The 20,476-nt window shown below is 40.9% G+C and overlaps 1 protein-coding gene across 1 annotated transcript in view; it reads right to left on the bottom strand.

Moving 5' to 3' along the window:
- Positions 1-20,476, bottom strand: part of Fntb (farnesyltransferase, CAAX box, subunit beta) — a 74,818-nt gene that overhangs the window by 13,638 nt on the left and 40,704 nt on the right. Inside the window, exons 5-9 of the mRNA XM_026385124.2 lie at positions 16,301-16,447; positions 16,115-16,198; positions 11,767-11,853; positions 4,319-4,448; positions 1,310-1,442 (exon numbers count right to left, since the gene is read on the bottom strand). Coding sequence (XP_026240909.2) covers positions 1,310-1,442; positions 4,319-4,448; positions 11,767-11,853; positions 16,115-16,198; positions 16,301-16,447 — 581 coding nt within the window. The remainder of the gene's footprint in view (positions 1-1,309; positions 1,443-4,318; positions 4,449-11,766; positions 11,854-16,114; positions 16,199-16,300; positions 16,448-20,476) is intronic.

Consider the following 20,476-nt stretch of genomic DNA (forward strand, 5'->3'; position numbering starts at 1 on the left):
AGGCTTCTGCAGGGAGTGCCTGTTACAGCTCTGTAGATTTCCCTGGCATTACAGATTTATGACATCTTATCACTGCCAAGGATAGGTCTGTAAAAGGCTGATAACTTCCCCAGGTGCTTGGACTCACCAGTTCCAAATAAAGAGATAACCAACACCCAAGTTATTTCTATTTTGGAAACCTGGACTCGGAGGGAATTCCTGACATCCCTTCTAGTGATCAAGCCAGAGATTGTGCAAGCTCTACAGTCAAGAGGAATTATTTGCCTTAATACCCTGAGATTTAAAGCCAATGGCCCCAGGCTGGGAAAACAGGACTGGGACTCTGTTGACTTTAATTAGTCTCAAAAGTGACCACAACTCCAATGAAATAAGAAACTAAAGAATGGAGTTCAAAAAAGACAAATAAAAAGGAAAAAAAGAGAAAAAAAGCACAGGAAGGGTAAAAGAAAAAAATCTCATCTTTTACACTTGAGCAATTAATTACCCAACTGAGTCCAAAGAAAAGCTTCCCTCTGGGTGCAGGGATCTCCCTGCAGGAACAGATTAGTACCCAACGAGGTGACCATGACTTCCCCTCTCCCTCTGGCATACTCAAGAGACACCCTGTTCTCTCAGAAAGTAAATGAGCCAGAGGATACAGGAGGCAGCAGACTGCTTGAAGTTTCAAGAGAAAAGGACGGAATGTTCCTAGAGTTTCTGCTTTCTATCTACATTGGTTTCACATCATCTCCATTTGAGACCCTACAGAAAGGAATGCAGATTTCGCCACTCCAATGGTGCGTGTGGAACAAGCTCACATTTAGGATGGCTCAATGGATTCTAAATAAAACATTTCCCAAGGCGACAACTGTGCAGTTAGCCACACATGGCAGGTCTTTCCCCCACGGGTTCTGGATCTTACCCCTTCATCCAGCTGTCCTTCCTGTCACTGCTGTGGCCACATGCACAGTGTGAGTCTGTATGCTTTGACAGGACCAAATGCAGCTGTGTTGGAAGCTGCAGTTTCACACTCAGCTGAGGTGGCAGTCACCCTGGGGCAGGAGTGGGCTGTTTCCTGCTGATAACAGCATAGCACTGGCCCCTCACAGCAGCTCAAAGTGAGCCCATCCTGCCTCTGCCAGATGAATGATATCAAACCACTGGAATTAAATCCTATTCAGCACCCCCATGCCCCAGGGCAGGAGGTTCCCCACCAAGCACCCAAAATCCAGGAAAGTTCATTCCAACCCTCCAAATAAGCACTCTGGCTTCCTGACTTGGTTAGTGCAAAGGAAAATATCCAGCCCCACCTATCGGCACCTGGGCTCACCTTGCGCATGCAGGGCGCGGTGGAGTAGGGGTAGGAGCCCGGCCTGCCAGAAGGAGTAGCAGCCATCCACCAGCTTGTTGCAGCGGCCCTGAAATCCACCTTCAAATCGCATCTGCCGGCTTGTCACCCATTGCTGAGAATGAGATGGATGAGAGGGGCAGCAATAAGTCAAAAGAGACACAAAATCCACCAAGACAGGATCTCCAGGGGCCAATGTTGAGAAGAAGGGCTTCCCAGCATGTGGTTTCTTGACTCTCAAGTTTGGGGGCTCTGGCTTTCTTCCCTTCCTTCTCCTCACTGCCACCGCCATTTAAACCTTTCCAGGTAATCAGCACTGACCTCTGCTTAGTGCCAATAGACAACCATCTTCTCTGGATTCCCAAATGGCACTGATGCTGGGAGAATAAAGAGGCCACATTGGTTTCCAAGGAGATAGGAAATCTAAGGCAACACCAGGAGGCCTGCTCTCATCACTTCTCTGCTTAGGGAAGTTCATTCAAAGTGGGCAAATGGAATTCTGTGTTACATTTCATTAGAGGATCTCAAACTGTCCCTGCCTTTTCTTGGACCTAAGGACATTCACCCAAGTTTTTTAGCAAGTTACCATCCAGACTGGAAGCAAAAGGCATCTGTCTTCATTATCAAATGATGACTGCCCAGTCTAACCTCCCATGCTCCAATCTGGTTGGCTGATGTAAGAAAATCTTAATACTCCAATGCTGCAGATTGACACTGGATGTCAGTTAGTGGTAACACATGATACGGCTATTCTCTCTTATCTCCAAGTTTTCTAAACACACTTGAACACTAAGATCAGGACAGCAATGGGTGTGGCTCATAGAGAATGAGAAAATCAACTGGCCAAGCAGACAGGACATTTCCTTTCCTCCCTAGCACTCAAGGTAGGTCCAGCCACCAGCTATGGGCCACAGGGTGCCTTGGTGAACTGGAAGGTCCAGAGTGGGGGTCATCCCTTTTACCTGAAGTCTTCCTAGATTTGAGTTCCTGAAAGCAGATAGGAGGGGCTCTGGAGAAGGCATAGAGCTCTTTCTCAGTACTTAGAATTTAGATTATATCCTTGTTAATAGTAACACTTGCCTACAGAGAGTTACAATCCCAAATTTTTAAAGACAAAAAGCTGCACTGCGGGTTCAGGTAGGGACATCCCCAGGCCATCTTAAATGAACCAATGCTTTAGGGACAATGCCATTTAATGAGAGTAGGCTAAGTGCTACACAAGAGGAGAGAAAGCAGGCACCACACAAGGAGTCCATTCTCCATTTTTTTTGGTACCAGGGATTGAACTCAGGGGCACTCAACCACTGAGCCACATCCCCATCCCTATTGTGTATTTCATCTAGAGACAGGCTCTTACTGAGTTGCTTAGTGCCTCGTTTTTGCTGAGGCTAGCTTTGAACTCGCCATCCTCCTGCCTCAACCTCCCTAGCTGCTGGGATTACAGGCATGCGCCACCATGCCCGGCCCATTCTCCATTTTTACATACCCCACAGCTTAATTGTTTACAAACCAGACTGATTTTTTCCAGCCCATGGGTTGACTGTATTCCACTTGGCTACATGGATTCATAAAACCTTTCAGGTACCAGTCCTAGTTCTTCCCAAGCATATAGAGGAAAGGAAGTAAGATGGATACTAACATTTATGGGGCACCTACTATGTGCCAACTGTTTACATTTGTTCTCTCCTTTAATCTTCAAAGAATAAGGATTATTATTTTTCCCTTTCAGAAGGGGAGAAAAAAAAAGAAGCTAAATAGATTAGACAATTTGTCCAAGGTCACTTACCCAGGAAATAGTAGAGGCAGGGTTTAAATCTAGAATATTGTCATTTCAACTTGGTCATTCACTAATCATATTCCTTACCCTGCCTGGAATATGAAACTTTTATGTTTCATCCCTTATTGGTGATCAGATTTTAAAATGTGTCATAAATTCCAAGTCCTGTGCACGATGCTGGCTTTTTTAGAAAATCTTCAAGATGTCTAGAACTTTCTTTTCTTTTTTTTAAATACCTTTATTTTATTTATTTATTTTTATGTGGTGCTGAGGATCCAACCCAGGGCCTCACTCATGCTAGGCGAGTGCTCTACCACTGAGCCACAACCCCAGCCCCGTCTAGAACTTTCCAAAGAAGAGTATGCTGTGGGAGATGGGAATTCCTGAGAATGAGGGCAAAACACTGTTGATTATTTCACTACAGAATTTAACACTGATTGTATAGGAAGGTCATGATAGGTCCCACAAAGGGAGATGCCAGTTGCAGCTGGTCTGCTTTAAGGTCATGTTAAGGGGAGTGCATGCACCCAAAAAGACAAGAGGGAAAAAAAGCTCCTTGGCAGATGTGAGAACATGGGTATGTTAGTGCACTAGGTTTCCACTGAACACTTCACACAACCTAGAGACTCCCTGAAGCTGACTGTTTTCCAGTCTTTCTGCATATTAGTCAGGAGCTTGGAGTCCAGATGTATGTTCTTGGGCCTTATGCTCAAGGAAATTGTCCAGCTCTGCCTAAATAACTCATTTAAATGCAGGTATTAAATGTTTACATCGGTAATAAAAGCTTAGCTTCAAAATGTTTCAAAGCTCTTTTTGTCTTTTTTTCTCTTAGGACTTTTTTTTCTAAGGCACATGGTAATCTCTAATAAGAGGCAAAGGCTATACTTTTCTTGCAAGTTTGAGGAAGGTACTCTGGCTTATTCCACATGTCTGCAGTGCTCACACAACCCAGAGTTGGCCTAGCACCGTATGTAGGAAACCAAAAGCAGAGAGAAAGGTGGGGAAAAGGGAGCCCAGACTAAGAGCAGTTACTCCCTGTCAGCTGTCTCAGATGTGCTGAGAGAGAGCTCCACTGAAAGCTTCACCACAGGACCTGAAGTTGTGAGCTCAAGGCTAGAACCCTTAGTCCCTCCATAGCCAAGACTTCCCGGACGTCTAGGAGCAGTCACATTGCTAGGACCTGAAGCCTGAGGAGAAGATGGCTTAACACTTACTAATAAGCTCTTCAAGTTCAAGGTGCGTTCTTTCTTGAGGATTACCAGTGCGGCCAGGCCACAGAAAGTATAGCCACCGTGGGCTTCCATCCCCGGGACCCCGCCAATGCCACCTTCCCAGTTCTGACACCTAAGGAGAGGTTGGAAAAGCAGATGAGTAGTTAGTGGGTGGATGTGCATAAGTGTCCCCCCACCCTCACATTCCAGATGGCAGAGAATGACACTGCTCAAACCAAGACATAAGCCATAAGCTGTCACCACCATGAATGGAAAAATGCTGACTTACTAATTTTTGGAGATGCCTTTTCCAAAAACAATACCACCAACAACAAAACAACCAAGAAACCCCCCAAAACACCTGATAATTAGAAATAGGCTGTTGTATAAGAAAAATAGTATCTCGGATTATTTCTCTTTGGGAAAAAAGGTATAAAATCCTATATGTAGCATGATAATCATAAAGTTAAAATGAAATTGAAAAATAAATGCTGATTCTGGTTATTTTAGTACAAAGGTGATAATTTTTAAAAATTTTTTCTATTTTCAAAATATTTCTATAATTAACATACGTATCTTCAAAATTAAATTTTATTTATAAAAATTATAATTTCCTATATATTCATATTATCCATTCGTTATTACAGTTATTATTTGGCATTAGACTATATATTATGGGTATATTTTCTAGACATAAAAACATACATAATCTTTGGCCCAGCCATACAGGGCCATTTCTAGGATTTAATCCAACAAAATAAGTAAGAAAGTATCCAAAGACTGGACTGAAAGGTCAGTCATATTCTCATTTATAAAAAGCAATATGATGGGCACAACTTAAAAGTCCAAAAATCATGGACTAGTTTTATAAATTATGATGCATCTATACAACAGAAATTTGATAGTCATTTAAAATGACACTACAGAATATTTTTAAATGTTCCATTTATTATATTAAAGATATTATAAAATGACAATGAAGAATAGAATTTCATTTTTAGAATTCTGGAAGAGTATACACCCAAAAAAGTAGTTATCTCTTGGTGGTGGATAACAAGTAATTCAAAGTTTCTTTTTTTTGGTCTAGGGATGTGGCTCAGGGGTAAGGCATTTGCCAAGCATGCAAAAAGCCCTGGGTTTGATCCCAGCACACATACACATACACCAAAAAAAACTTCTTCTTTTTGCTCACCTACAATAAACATGTTTTATCTGTGAAGCGAAAACATTTTATTTTAAGTACATTTTCATATGACACTTTAGAACTTTATTTTCAAGAATCTCTAGGTAGGGCTGGGGCTGTAGTTCAGTGGTAGAGCGCTTGCCTTGCATATGTAAGGCACTGGGTTCAATCCTCAGCACCACATGAAAATAAATAAAGATACTGTGTGTTCATCTACAACTAAATAAATATTTATTAAAAAAAAAAAAAGAATCTCTAGGTATTTACCAAGAGTCACCCTCCCTATCGGTATTACCTCACAGACTGCTGTAGCATGGCTGCATAAGAAAGTGGGCCTTAATCCAAGAGCTGACAGAACTTCCAGGCAGGAGAAAAAGGAAGCAGTAATGCTTTCCTGTTCCAGGTTCCTCTCCCTAGAGGCCTGACATCTTGGAACCCACAGGCTTTCTATAGAGAGGACCCAGGCGGAGGGAATCCGATTAGAATCTAAAAACCAACTCCATGCCCTGGATGGATCCCTCGGCTTCCTCTGTCCCCATCCTCTATTGCCATCCCAACATCCACCCCGTAAGTTTTCTTTCTATTACAGCTGGCTACTTGGAATAGAAAAAGAGTTCAAGGTTGAAAGAATAAGCAAGGGATCTCAAAAGCAAGGGATCTCAAAATTTTTCTTTTACTTAACTAGGCTTTAACTGAAAAGGTAATACTTATTTAAAAAGCTCAAACTTTTAAAAGTATGAGAGAATAAATAATGAAAAGGTCTCCTGCCCAGTCTGGCCTCCTACTCCCTGAACCTGAGCCTCTATTTCTCCACAGAGAGACAGACAGATGGACACATACACACACACTACAAATACATGCTCCACTTTTCCTCCCTTGTGTTTATACAGATGGGATTATAGAATATGTGCTGTTCTGCACCTTGCTTTTCTTCTTGGTACAATTCTATGGGTGTGTCTTCAAGCTAAACATAATGGGTTGAATATAAGAGCTCAGTAAAATCAAAGTAAAGGAATTTAAACAGGGACAAAACACAAGGATAAAGAGAATAGGAGAGGATATGAACGCAGGCAGGCAATAACAAAAATCTTGAAAACTAGAACAGGAATAAGAGTAACTAACTTAGCCAAATAGAGGTACCTTCCCTAGTCAGAGTGAGGGTAGGGGTGGTGATGGGGAAGACAGAGGTAATTTTGATCACCTCTAAGAGTAAGATGTGTTTGAGCCAAGTTGATTGGTTGCAAATTTATTTTAAGAATCACTTAGATCAGGCTGGGGTTGTGGCTCAGCGGTAAAGCGCTCGCCTAGCATATGCAAGGTCCTGGGTTCGATCCTCAGCACCACATAAAAATAAATAAATAAAGATATTGTATCCAACTAAAAAATAAATATTTTTAAAAAATTTAAAAAAAAAGAATCACTTAGATCTTGAGGTTCCTTCAAACCTAGAAGATGGGAGGTTTTAGAGTTTGTTCCAGGGGACCTGAATTCTAGGATTTCCAACAGAGATGAGAGCTGGAGGGAGGCACCATACTAACAGGGGATTAGGCGAGGGTCTAGCTCTGAGCCCCACCACTCACCTCCTTTCCCTCCAAGTAATCCACAAAGTTGACGGCCACTTTCATGTCACAAGTAGGAATCTGGAAGGTCTCTCTCTAGGGAAACTGATAAGCTTAAGAAAAAAATCCTATAGATATGTTTATATGAGAATTCCCTCAACAAATGGCTGGGGAATTAGTCTATGCTTATACATGTAGCCCCCCAGTAGTTTGTGGATACTGGATTCTTAAATACAGAGAGCTGCTGAGTACCAAACATCTATTTAGTCTCTGATATGAAAAAGAGAGAAGCCAGATGCAGTGGCACAGGCCTGTAATTTCGACAACTTGAGAAGCTGAGGCAGGAGGATCTAGAGTTCAAGGCCAGCCTCAGCAACTTAGCAAGGCTCTCAGCAACTTAGCAAGACCCTGTCTCAAAATAAAAAGGGCTAGGGCATTAGCTCAGCAGTAGAGCACCCCAGGGTTCAATTCCCAGTACTGGGGAAAAAAAAAAAAAGTATGATATGAAGAACACTGCAAACGATAAAAAAAAATCCCTAAACAGAACAGGAGAACTGAGCTTTGGAAAATTAAAAAATAAGATTACAGAAATAAATAGAAAACAGAATAATGAAAAAGGAATACTAAGGGAATCTTTCAGAAAGTTCCAGAAAACAGATTAAGGAATGAAAAATAGACAAAAAAACTTTTTTTAAAATTAAGTCAATCCTATTGATTAGATGTTATAAAAAGGAACAAACAGAGAAAATGGAGAACAAATTATCAAAGAAATACTATAATGAAGCTTCTTGTACTGAAGTATGAATGCTTCCTAATCTACAAGGCCTGCTGAGTGCCCAGTACAAAGTGAAAACAGATTCCCATCAAGTTTCATCACCATGAAGTCTCTAAAGAGCTAGAATAAAGACTCCCCAAAGTCTCTAGGAGGGCAGGTGGGATGGGAAAGGAGAAAAAGAGAAGAAAAACAAAAGCCCACAGCGGGCATCATAATGGCTCTGGCAGTAGCATGGCCCAGAGGTGACCACCAAGGTTAAATCCACTTGATTATTTTGTATTCCAACTTTATATAAAATTCAATATCCCACCATCTGACATATAAAGAAACTATAACATGAAGAAGTTAACTAATCTAAGGCAGACAGTCAGTAATAACTGACAAAACTAGGATTCAGCCCAGTCAGTCAGATTTCCACATCCAAGAAGAGCCTGACAATCCACCCTCCTGAAGACAGCAGGACACGCCCTGCACAAAACACAAAGCACAGCTTTCCAAGGGCCCAGCTGACTGAACAGGTGTGCAGAGTTTGGTGAGGATTTGAAACTTGGAGCAGACAACAGCAGAGCCAAGCCCTCTCTCCCACCACGATCTTTATCCTCTGGTTTGCCCTGAGGATGGCTGTAACAGTCCAGAGGTAGCAGCAGCAAGAGGCCACAGCTCAGGGATGCAGCTAAAACTCTTATAGAAAGCCAACCATCTTGCTGGGTGTGGTGGCACATGCCTATAATCCCAGCAGCTTGGGAGTATGAGGCAGGAGGATCGAGAGTTCATTGCCAGCCTCAGCAATGGCAAGGTGCTAAGCAACTCAGTGAGACCCTGTCTCTAAATAAAATACAAAATAGGGCTGGGGATGCAGCTCAGTGGTCAAGTGCCCCTGAGTTTAATCCCTAGTACCAAAAAATAAAAAGAAAGAAAGAAAAGGAAAAAAAGCCAACCATCTTTCTGGCAGGAAGAGACAGGCTGCCAGAAAGTAAGGAAAGTTCTAGAAAGAGGAATGGAAAGCCCAGATTTCACCTTTTAACTTAGTTCAAGTTTCTATCCAACCTCTGAATCATACTGCATTAGACAGACTGAAAGCAGCTTTGGACAGATCTGAGCCATTAACTACCATAGGATCCTGGTTTGCAGTTTGAGTCTAACCAATTTGACTGTCTGCTAGAGCAAAAACACCAATATCCTTCAGAGTGATTAATAATCAAACAGAATCTACCTACAATATAATTACCATGTTCAGGATATAATCCCAAGTCTATTTAACCTAGAAGAGTTGGGAAAATGTAATGAGCTAACTTCAAGATATCCACATGTTGCAATGACCAGACAAGGATTTTAACACAGATATAATTATATATTTGCCACAGTAAAGAAAAAAATGCATGCATAATGAAAAAAAAAGGGTAATCCCCATTGATAAACAAAAAATATAAAACCCCAGAAGTGCCTATTCTCATTCTCTGAACTACAGCCAGCTTATTACAGAGTACTACAAAATCCTCAAGAAATGTTGGCTATTAAAGTTATCTGTTGGGCTGGGGATGTGGCTCAAGCCGTAGCGCGCTCGCCTGGCATGTGTGCGGCCCAGGTTCGATCCTCAGCACCACATACAAACAAAGATGTTGTGTCCGCCGAAAACTAAAAAAAAAATAAATATTAAAATGCTCTCTCTCTCTCTCTCTCTCTCTCCCTCTCCCTCTAAATAAATAAATAAATAAAGTTATCTGTCTTATTAATTGACAGATAATTAATTAATGACAACATTGGAAGCCAGAAGATAATGGAGCAATGCTTACAAATTCAGAAGGAATACAGTTTATACCAATGCCAACTTAGATCTCTCTAACCAAATAAACTTTATCAAGGAGGTCTGAGAGTAAAATAAAGACATATGCAAGTTCTAAAAATATATCTTCCAAGTACCCATGTTTGGCATATGTGCTTCATTCAAATTAGTTAAGTAAATCAAAAAAAAAAAAAGAAATCCAAAAAACAAAAAAAGCCTCTGAAAGATAAGGGCTTCAACAAAGCAGAGATGTGAAGAGGATTTCATGCTGAAAGGAAGCTTCTGGATGCTCACTGTGCAGCAAGCTGAGAACAATCTGTCTAGCCTGAAGCAGGAAGGCAGAGGGCTGCAGGAGGGATGACCCAGAACACACACACACAAACACATACATGTACACACACCCAAAATAGGTTACCTGAGGTGTATGACTGTATGGAGAATAACTTTATAGCTCTAGCAGAAATTTGGAGATGAATTCATGATATACACATTCATGAGATATATATTAATTTCAGGAAAATGGAAGTTATACAAAAAAATAAATATGATCATAGTATATCTGATTTTACTGTGAGTTATATTTACATTATAATAACTACTATTTTGATGAACATTTAATTAAGAAAATAAACTTAGCTATCATTCCATAACAGTACATATGTATCCATCATGCCTTTTTTAAAAATTATGAAGTGCCTGAAGAATACAGAAAAGTATAGAGAATGCACAGGTATGTAATACCTAACTTAGATATAGTCATGGACACTTTAAAATAATAATAATAATAATAATAATAATAATAATAATAATTTTTTAAAGAGAAGGAGAGAGAGAGAATTTCAACATTTATTTTTCTTTAGTTTTCAGCGGACACAACATCTTCGTTTGTATGTGGTGCTGAGGATGGAACCCGGGCCGCACGCCAGGCGAGCACGCTACCACTTGAGCCACATCCCCAGCCCAAGCATTTATTATTTGTTTATTTATTTTTAAGAAAAGAACCACGGCCAATACCATTGATACTGGTGTAGATGTCCCTCTTTTCCTTTGCTAGCCTGGTGTTTATCTTTCCCATGTGTTGGGGTTTTTTTACTTGTTGATGGATCTTTATTTTGTTTGTTTATTCATTCATTCATTCATTCATTCATTCATTCATTCTTTCTTTCTTTCTTTCTTTAACAGTGCTTAGAATCAAACCCAGTACCTAAGGCAAGCGCTCTACCACTGAGCTACTGCTCCAGCCTCCATGCACGTTTTTGTTTTGTTTTGTTTTTTTTAATATTTATTTTTTAGAAGTAGTTGGACACAATACCTTTGTTTTATTTATTTTTATGTAGTGCTGAGGATCAAACCCAGGGGCTTGCACATGCTAGGTGAGCGCTTTACCACTGAGCCACAACCCCGCCCTCCATGCATGTTTTTATATTATTACTACAAATGACTTTTCCCATAAATAATAGAGATTAGTTTTGCATGTTTTCAAATTTAAGAACATATGCTGATCTGTAGGAGTTTCGTGATTTTTGTGCAGTGCTGGGGATGAAACCCAGGGCCTTGTACTTGCTAAGCAAGTGCTTGCTTTACCACTGAGCTACATCCCTACCCTTGTAGCTTTTCTTTAACATCCATTTTTTAAAAACTCAACACCGTTTTTGAGATTTATCCACACTGACACATTACTCTGGTTCACTCATTTTGGTTACTATGTTATATTCCAATGTGGCTAATCCGTAACTTATTCAACTTGTGCTTAAGGACATCAAACCTGGTTCTAGCCTTTTGTTCTTATAAAACAAGACCTTGTCTCTACTCTGTTTCACTCATGTGCCTGAGAGTTTCGGTGGAAGTGGAACTCCTGGGTCATACGCAGGGCCATTTTGAGATATTGCTCTACAAACTGCTTAAATCAATTTAGATTCCCACCAATACTACTTAGAAAAGGTTTTCCCTTTAGCCAATCTAAACTATAATTAGTGAATGTCTGGAAAAAAGAAACAGTGTTAAGTATTTTTGAAATGCACAATCATACAAACCAATACCTCTCTTGTAATTTTATATTCCCTTCCAGGCCTTTTTTATGTTCTTCATTTTTCTGAAGTAAAGTCTTGACCTGCCCTCTAAGAGGCCAGGGAATATCCTGGCTGTTCTCACCTTGCTATCCATTCAGCAGTGCCCTCAAAAAGGTCTGGAGTGATGATGTTGGTCAGAGAGGCCACTGAGGCGGCACAGTACGCACTTCTGGAAAGACAGAAGCAGAGGGGAAACATGTTACGTGTTAAGGAAGAGCCTAAATAAGACTAAGTGAACTTCTTGGGTGGACTGCTTGCTTCGCCTAGTAAGCTGTAATCACCTCCTGTCCTCATTCCTGGCCCACGGTCAGTCTTCCTGGGTCTCCAACTGAGAGGTGTGACATTCTATTTGGATAGAGTTGCTCACGGCATGGCTTCAGTGAAAGAACATGACATTCTATTCTCCCTACCTCCACATGGCCAAATCTACATTAGAGGAAATAACAGCCATATCAATTCGTGTCCAAAGTGGACTTAGCATTTCTTTCAGAGACCTACAATGGTTCCACCCTGAGTTATCTTTCAGGTGCTTCTGATTTGCTGTTCATTCACTCAGAGGTCAGCACCATTTCAGATCTGGGATTCCTGTCTGGATGTGGCATGGGTGCATGAAAGGTTAACTACACATTTTCTGTAACAGACACTCCAAAGCACGCCATTGACCTCTTAATGGCTGCTTAGACCAAACAAGAGAGACAGGAATAGATGAGCCCCTTCAGACACATTATTTAAACCTCTAGGGGGAAGAAAAAAGGTTTGATTTCCAGCATCTCACCAGTACACACAGATACACACCTTTTGACAAGAAAGAATGAATATGACTATTATTATTATTTTGGTGCTGGGGGTGGAGCCCAGGGCTTCATGCCTGTTAGGCACATGCTCTACCATTAAGCTACACCCCAGTCCATGCATACATATTTTTTAACATTATCCTACTTGATCTGGTATAATTCTATCCTTTTGCCCTAATTCTTCTCAGGACACATTCTATTTCAGCTTGTTCCTCTTTCATGGAACAAGGCCAAGGATTGCTTTTTCTTCCCCTCCATGGTCTTTTCAAATATGCAACATGTGAAGACAAAAACTATGTGTTCTAATTCTGTTCACAAGTCTTTTTAGGGCCCCTCAGGAACACAGAAGGGAAGAAAAAGAAGGGCTTCATTTCTGTCTCATTCAGTACAGACATGACACGAAGTCAATCTTATTGCAGTATTCTGAGAAAATCACTGCAGAAGCTGCAAGCATTACTGTACTACCAGTGTCATTCCCAACCTGGCTCCTACTGGCTACAGGTCAGCAAAAGCTCAGCTAGAAGAGCAAACATCAGGAGCCTTCAAGAGTCATGGTGCTAATACCAAATGTTGTCATTTACCATAAGCTAACTCTGATCTAATTTCCTTCAGGCCTTGAGCTAAAAGAAGCTTGAAGTATTTACTCTTGAATCCTAATACAACCTCAGAGCAGGAAGGCCAGCCTCAGATGGAGTCTGACTCTCATCAATGGATGAGCCAAAAAGTACTGCCAAAGCCACTAGTCCTAGATCTCACATTGAGATGGGGAGGGGACAAGGTACAACTTTTCCAGGTAGTTTCTTCCTCTCTCCTGGTTCAATCATCACAGCTGTCAAATGTATTTGTTCCTTTCTATCCTCATTGGTGTCACCCAAATCCAAGTCATTAGCTTCTACCTGGATTGGTCTCCTGTCCAGTCTGTTTCCTTCCAGCCCTGAAAGGATTGTACTTTTACTAAAACACTATAATCTATTCACTGCAACTAGAGAACTTCTAACAAAATACAAATCAGATCACATCACTCCCAACCTAAATCCTGTCAGAATAAACAGCAGACTCTGGGAGGAGCGTCCAGGGCCTCCTCAGTCTGTTCCAGCCAGTCCCTCCAGCTCCAGGGTCCTCACACTTCAGCAACACTTACCTTCTCTTCCCTTGAGCACATCCATGTTCTGTCATTTAAAACCTGCAAATGCTGGGTCCCTGTCTTCTGTCTACCTCATGGAATGTTCCAGATTATATAATCTAAGGAGGTCAAGAATATATAGCATCTTCTTTCTTAACCACAATATGATATTTTACAGTATCTAGGAGCTGAAACACTTAAAAAAGCTCACCTCAGAAACTTAGAACCGGAAAGATCAAGAGACCACCTCTGTCTAATCTGGCATGGGAGCAAGCTGGTCCCTGGAAGCCAAACTGTCCCCAGCCACAGCTACTTCTCTCCAGGTCAAATTCACTCAACAAACACTCCTGACTGCTGGCTGATGCTTCCAGGCAAAGATCCATTAATAACACACCAAGTAAGAAACTGTGGAAGTGGGTCCTAGAAACCAGGCAAGGCAAGGAAACCCAATGAGGCCTAGGAGACTTTATCCACCATGCATATCTTTCATCTGCTGTGCAAGCGAAAAGCGGGGCCTCGGATGATGGAGTGTGTCCAAAGGAGAGAGGAAGAGAAGGAACATGGCTCTGGTGCCCTTCAGTGGAACAAATCTATTTTATTGGAGAAGTTGCCCAGCATTTGTCTAGCAGATATAAAAACAGAGAAAGACTGGTGCTGGAACAAATGAGTTGGAGAATAATGTCTGAAAAAGATAGGTGATTAAAACACACAGCTTTTTCTAAGGTTTGTTTGCTGATGCCTAATCTCAAGTTTGTTTGTTTTTTTTTAATTTTTTTGTAGTTGTAGATGGACAGAATGCCTTTATTTTATTTGTTCAAATTTTTTTACGTGGTGCTGAGGATAGAACCCAGTGCTTCAAGCATGCTAGGCATGGGGCTGCCACTGAGTTACAGCCCCAGCCCTCAATATGTTTTTTTTTTTTTTTTAATATTTATTCATTTTTTCTTAGTTCTTGGCGGACACAACATCTTTGTTGGTATGTGGTGCTGAGGATCGAACCCGGGCCGCACGCACGCTAGGCGAGCGCGCTACCGCTTGAGCCACATCCCCAGCCCCCTCAATATGTTTTTGAAAGCTAAGTTTCAGGGCTGTGCATATTTAGATGTAATATCTATAGGACAGGGATGAAAAAACAGTGACCATGAGGGCAGCAAAAATCTTTAAATCTTTTCCTTCAGAATTAACACAGTACTCTTTTACCTCAACAGTTACATTGACTTCACTGGCACATACAGATAACTCGTCTCATTTTTTGATTTGTACAAACCAAAAAATCTTTTACTAAAAAGAAAATCTTTTACTAAAGGCCTTTGCAGTGTGGTTACCTACTTTTATCTGTAATGTGTATTATGCTCAACAATGGTCTTTTTTTTTTAACCCCCATGCTTTCAAACAAATGGTTAAGTCAGATACTTAAGTCAGAATTGTATGTGGGTATCTCACTAAGGTATTAAATCCAGGGGTTTAATCTCAGTGAGGCCAACAGCCTCGATAAATTACTGAGGCTGGCTTTAAACTCACCATCCTCCTGTCTCAGCCTCCCAAACTGCTAGGATTACAGGCATGTGCCACCACGCCTGGCTCAAGTAAGAATATTTATTAGCATGTATAGAAGCAAATCCAAGCAATAATAAGCAATAAGATGGCTTTGATATAGAAACCTCACACACACACAAAAAAATGCATTTCTCAGACTAAATAAGAGTATAAAATCTCAATAAGCTCTTATGAGCCACTCACTTTAAGAAATGACTCATTCACCAAATTTGCTATACGCCTCATAACTAATCTGTCAAGTAAGGAAACAATTGCTAGGTATATTTTACTTTTTGAGTAAAATAGTAAGTATGCGCCGACAGGTACCAGATAGTTGATATGAAATCTCTGTACTGCACTCTAAGGGCTTGTAGGACTCTCTGCACCTCCTGAAGCAACTCACACACCATAGGAGGATCTCAGATATTCAGCATTCTCAGTACCTCATCAAATTCAATCAGAAAGTGTTCACTGAGTCCCTACCAGGCTTATCTTTTTCTGGTTTTGGTACTGAGGATTGAACTCAGGGTCTTGTGCATGCTAGGCAAATGCTCTACCACTGAGCTACATCTCCAGTCTCTTACTGAGCTTTCTTCCAAGAGAAATGAATGATTATATTATACTGTATTATATAAATATTATACATTTATATTATAATATAAATGATTATATTATACCATAATGTTTTACATTATGGTGCATCATTTTATATCAAGCAAATGTATTTTCAATTTTTAAAACAAAAGCATTGGTTTTGTTTCTAGCTTATGTTTTGACATTTACATAAAAGAAACAAGAGAGAATGACACCTGAGGACATCTGTATCATTTGCAATGATTGTGACACTGTGTCACTCAAATGTCATTCTGTGCATCACTTCGTGGCATGAAGCAGCAGCTTTGCCAGGCTGTTCCTTGAACATGGCATCTCTAATGACAGATAAGCTCTACAAGCTCTTGATACAGCCGCCCACTCACCTCACGTCCACCTCACCTCCAACGTGCATGAGAAAGGAACCATCAGGTTGTTTCAGTGAGTACAAATACTGAAGAAGCTTCTCTCTGAGAAATGGCGGAGAAAGAGACAGAAGAGGCAATCAATGGTCAGTGTGGTGTAGCAGGTGGGGAGCCCTTCTGGGTCTCCACCACTACTGGTTGTTGTACCTGTTAATGACGTCATAGGCCTCCTCGGTGCCAATGATGCACAGGGCATTGACAGCTGCATACGTGGGTGCAAGGTGTGGGTACTGACCAGGGCCCCCTCCAAAGCCACCTTCTGGGCTTTGACATAGCTCCAGGAACTGACACACACTAGGTACATGGACAAATGGAAAAACAAAGTCAAAGAGCATTAATTTCAAAATGCCAAATTCCCACCAGACCCCGTGCCTTTTCAATCATTCCTCCTCCCTTAAAATGAAAAAACCCTAGCACCCACCTGCTGAGTATAACTTGTGAAAGGGCTTAATTTTCTATCCAGCTATCATCTGTTTTGTATTCCCTCTTGAGTTTTGCATTTAAGCATCAGCCTAGTCATGAGGCAAAGAAAATAAGGGCTAACCTTTCATAGACTTGAAGGTAAGAGTCTCATGTGTTCTCTGACCACACCTTTCCCAGCAACTTGCCACCCTGCATCTGTGGGTTTTTTCCACATTCTTGGAATTTTGCCTAAAACATGGAGCTCAAATGCTCCTCTCCATGCTGGTTGTCCTGGTTCAGACCCATGTTCTAGGCCAACCATGAACACCTGGAAAGACCTTTCCACTCCCACTGCCACCTCCGCCTGGTGGGCTCCTGCCTTCTGTTCCCACCAGCAGGAAAAAAACAAGATCCTGGTGGAGTCTGTCTTCCTGGGGTGGGAGGTCCACAAGCTCGCCAGCCACAGCAAACTCAAAAGGAGCACGGTTGAGTCACATCACAAGAAAGCATCACAGTCTGCGGGCTCTGGGAGAAATTGTCATACTAATCCAAAGAGGCCCCTGGCCTCCTCACTGAGGGAAACCATTTATGGAAGGTTATGAAACCAGGCTCCCTGAAGTTCCATTCCTGCTTTAGGTGAAATCAAGAGAGCCCCTATGTGTCCAAGGTCCTCTGAGGGTCACTGGGAAGGAGTGCTCTAGAAAGGCCCTGATCATCAGCTGCTTCCTGACTCAGCAGGCCTGCCTATCATGAAAAACCTCCATGGATGAGAACAAACAGCAGACCTGTCTCACACATACACAGCCTTCTCTTCTGGTCTTTCATTTCATGATTTCTTATCCACTGATGCAAGAGAGACCACATAGGCTGATCTCCACAAAAACAGTGTATTGGGCTGGGGATGTGGCTCAAGCGATAGCGCGCTCGCCTGGCATGCGTGCGGCCCGGGTTCGATCCTCAGCACCACATACCAACAAAGATGTTATGTCCGCCGAGAACTAAAAAATAAATATTAAAAATTCTCTCTCTCTCTCTCTCTCTCTCTCTCCTCTCTCACTCTCTCTCTTTAAAAAAAAAAAAAAAAAAAAAAACAGTGTATTACTGCATTCAAACATACATCATGGGGCTGGGGATATAGCTCAGCTGGTAGAGTGCTCGCCTCTCAAAGACAAGGCCCTGGGTTCGATCTCCAGCACCACAAAAACGAAAACAAAACAAACATACATCATGTTTGATTACTTTTGATTTTCGACCTTCCATTATCCCGACAAGAGCAGTAACAGAAAGTGATGCTGACTTAAAAGATACCAATTCACTTCTATTTATACCTAAAATTGTATTGTAGGAAACACAAGGGCTGAAACTGAAGAAAGAGAGAGAAGGAAGATACTGTGCATTATTTATAATAGAAATTAATTTTCACATCCAGGTGTGTATCACAGATGCTGGTAATCCCAGCATCTCGAGGCGCTGAGGCAAGTGGATTGCAAATTAGAGGCCAGCCTAGACAATTTAGCAAGACCCTGTCTCAAAAATAAAATAAAATAAAATAAAAAGGTCTGGGGATACAGTTTAGAAGAAGAACCTGAATTCAATTTCTGTGTCACACCCACAAAAAAAAAAAGTTTTCATAAGTTAATTGCTTGTAACATATTTTCCAAATCATCTTTAATTTTTATGCCATTTTCCAGAAACAAATAGCTAATAAGCTCAAGTCCTAACAAAGGCTGGCTGCAATAGCCTACCAAAAGCTTTCTATACCACAAAAGTAAAAAGTTTTTAGCTAATATAAAATTTAGGCTAAACCAGGCATGGAGGTGCAAAAATGTATCCTAGCAACTCAGGAAGCATTTAGAGGCAGGAGCATTACAAGTCTGAGACCAACTTTTCAACTTAGCAAGATGCTGTCTCAAAAACAAAGGATGGGGATATAGCTCAGTGGTAGAGTGGACATGGATTTAATCTCCTGTATGGGGGGAGGGGGGTTAGGCTGAGGCTGGGAATGTAGCTCTGCAGTAGAATGCTTGCCAGGCATGTGTGAGGCCCTGGGTTTAATCCCCAGCACCACAAACAACAACCCAAAGTAACAAGCAAAATTTACCAACACATTTTTAAAAATAAGAAAGAAAATGATTCACTAAGTTGTCCATTTCCTTCCCCAGCTCCTAAGATAAAATCATGCCAAATACAACACTCCTGACCTGGTAGCCTAAAGTCTGGAATGAGCTAGGATCTGAATGTACCAGACACCTTGATATCCTCCCTCCATGCCAATGGCCCTCAGCTGACACTCTGCATCTGACTGTCTGGGGTTGTGCTACAGAACTGAAGGTGGGGCTTCTGTTGAGTCTCACTTCCGTATTACAGAACATTCTGATCTCAAGTCTTTCCAACTTGCACCTTAAGAACTGGCAAACTGACCATGAAGATACCAGCTGTCGTTAGCAGACTTCTTAGCAATTTTGAAAACTAAGATGTTAATGATACTTTAATCCATCAAAAGGGAAAGAAAAGTTTATCTTAGAGAACAAATATTCAACAATCAATAAAATATTTCAGGCAGGAAACACTGCACAAATACCAGGCATGGCACAGTTTGTGAAAAACAAGTATTTGCAAAAGCATTTATTTAGATATACTACAGATAATGTGTGTGTATCTTAGATGGAGATCAATTTTCTTTAATGTCAGCAAGACTTTTCATTCTAGCTTACGTGATAACTACCAACAGAGTAGGCAACTATCTTCTAGATGAGGAATTTTTTTTTAAAGTTGTAGATGGACCTTTATTTTATTTGTTTTTTTTTTATGTGGTTCCGGGGATTGAACCCAGTGCTTCATGCATGCTAGGCAAGCACTCTACTATCGAGCCACAACCCGGGCCCTAGATGAGGGATTTTCAAACCTAAAATAAATATAAAAGAATCATTGAGAGCTAATAAAGAATATAAAGGCCCAAGCCAAGCAAAGTGGCTCATACCTGTAATCCCAGCAACTCAGGAAGCTGAGGCAAGAGGATCACAAGTTTGAGGCCAGCTTGGGGAACTTAGTGAAACCCTGTCTCAAAATTTAAAAAAAAAAAAAAAAAAAAAAGTGCTGGGAATGTAACTCAATGGTAGAGAAACCCTGGGTTCAATCCTTAACACAAGGAGGGGGGGATATAATAATAATTGTTGTTGTTCTTATTATTACAGAGGTTTAGACTTGCTGAGGCAGAGAAGAGCCTGGCCCTCTGCCTTGTTTCCATATTCCTAGGTGATTCAAATTACCCACCAGGTTTTAAGCACCACAAGTTTTTGCTGTGCAATTAGAGTCACTTGGGGGATATTTTTAAAATATCCAGCTCCCAGGCCACACCTAATAACAATTAAAGCAGAATCATGGAAGATGGATCCAGGTGGCCATATATATATATATATATATTTTTTTTTTAAACTCCCTATGTGACTCCAATGTTCACCCCAAGTACTAGTGCTTCTCCAACTTGAGTGTGCACAGAAATTACCTGGGGATCTGGTTACACAGTAGCACTAGTTCAAAACTATCTGAGCTTCTGTATTTCTAACAAGCTCCCAGGTGATGGCAATGCTGCTGGTGTGGGAACCACATTTTGGATGGCACTGAAATAGATCTGCACTGTCTTGCAGATAGCTCCTAGTCCCTAACAGGTAGCTCCTAGTCACTTGAAGCTATTTAATTTATTTTTATTTTTATTTTTTGAGAATCCAGCTGTCATTTATTAGATCAGTCATTTAAAAGATTTGCAAAATGCAAAACAATGCCATTCTTCTAATTTTTCTTTTTTTAGAAAATAGTTATTTCCATAAATTATTTTTATTGGTTCTTTTTAGTTACACATAACAGTAGAATCTATTTTGACATAATTATACAACATGGAATGTATCTTATTCTAATTCAGAC

The sequence above is a fragment of the Urocitellus parryii genome, chromosome 6, assembly GCF_045843805.1.
Source record: "Urocitellus parryii isolate mUroPar1 chromosome 6, mUroPar1.hap1, whole genome shotgun sequence".
NCBI classification, from domain to species: Eukaryota; Metazoa; Chordata; class Mammalia; order Rodentia; family Sciuridae; genus Urocitellus; species Urocitellus parryii.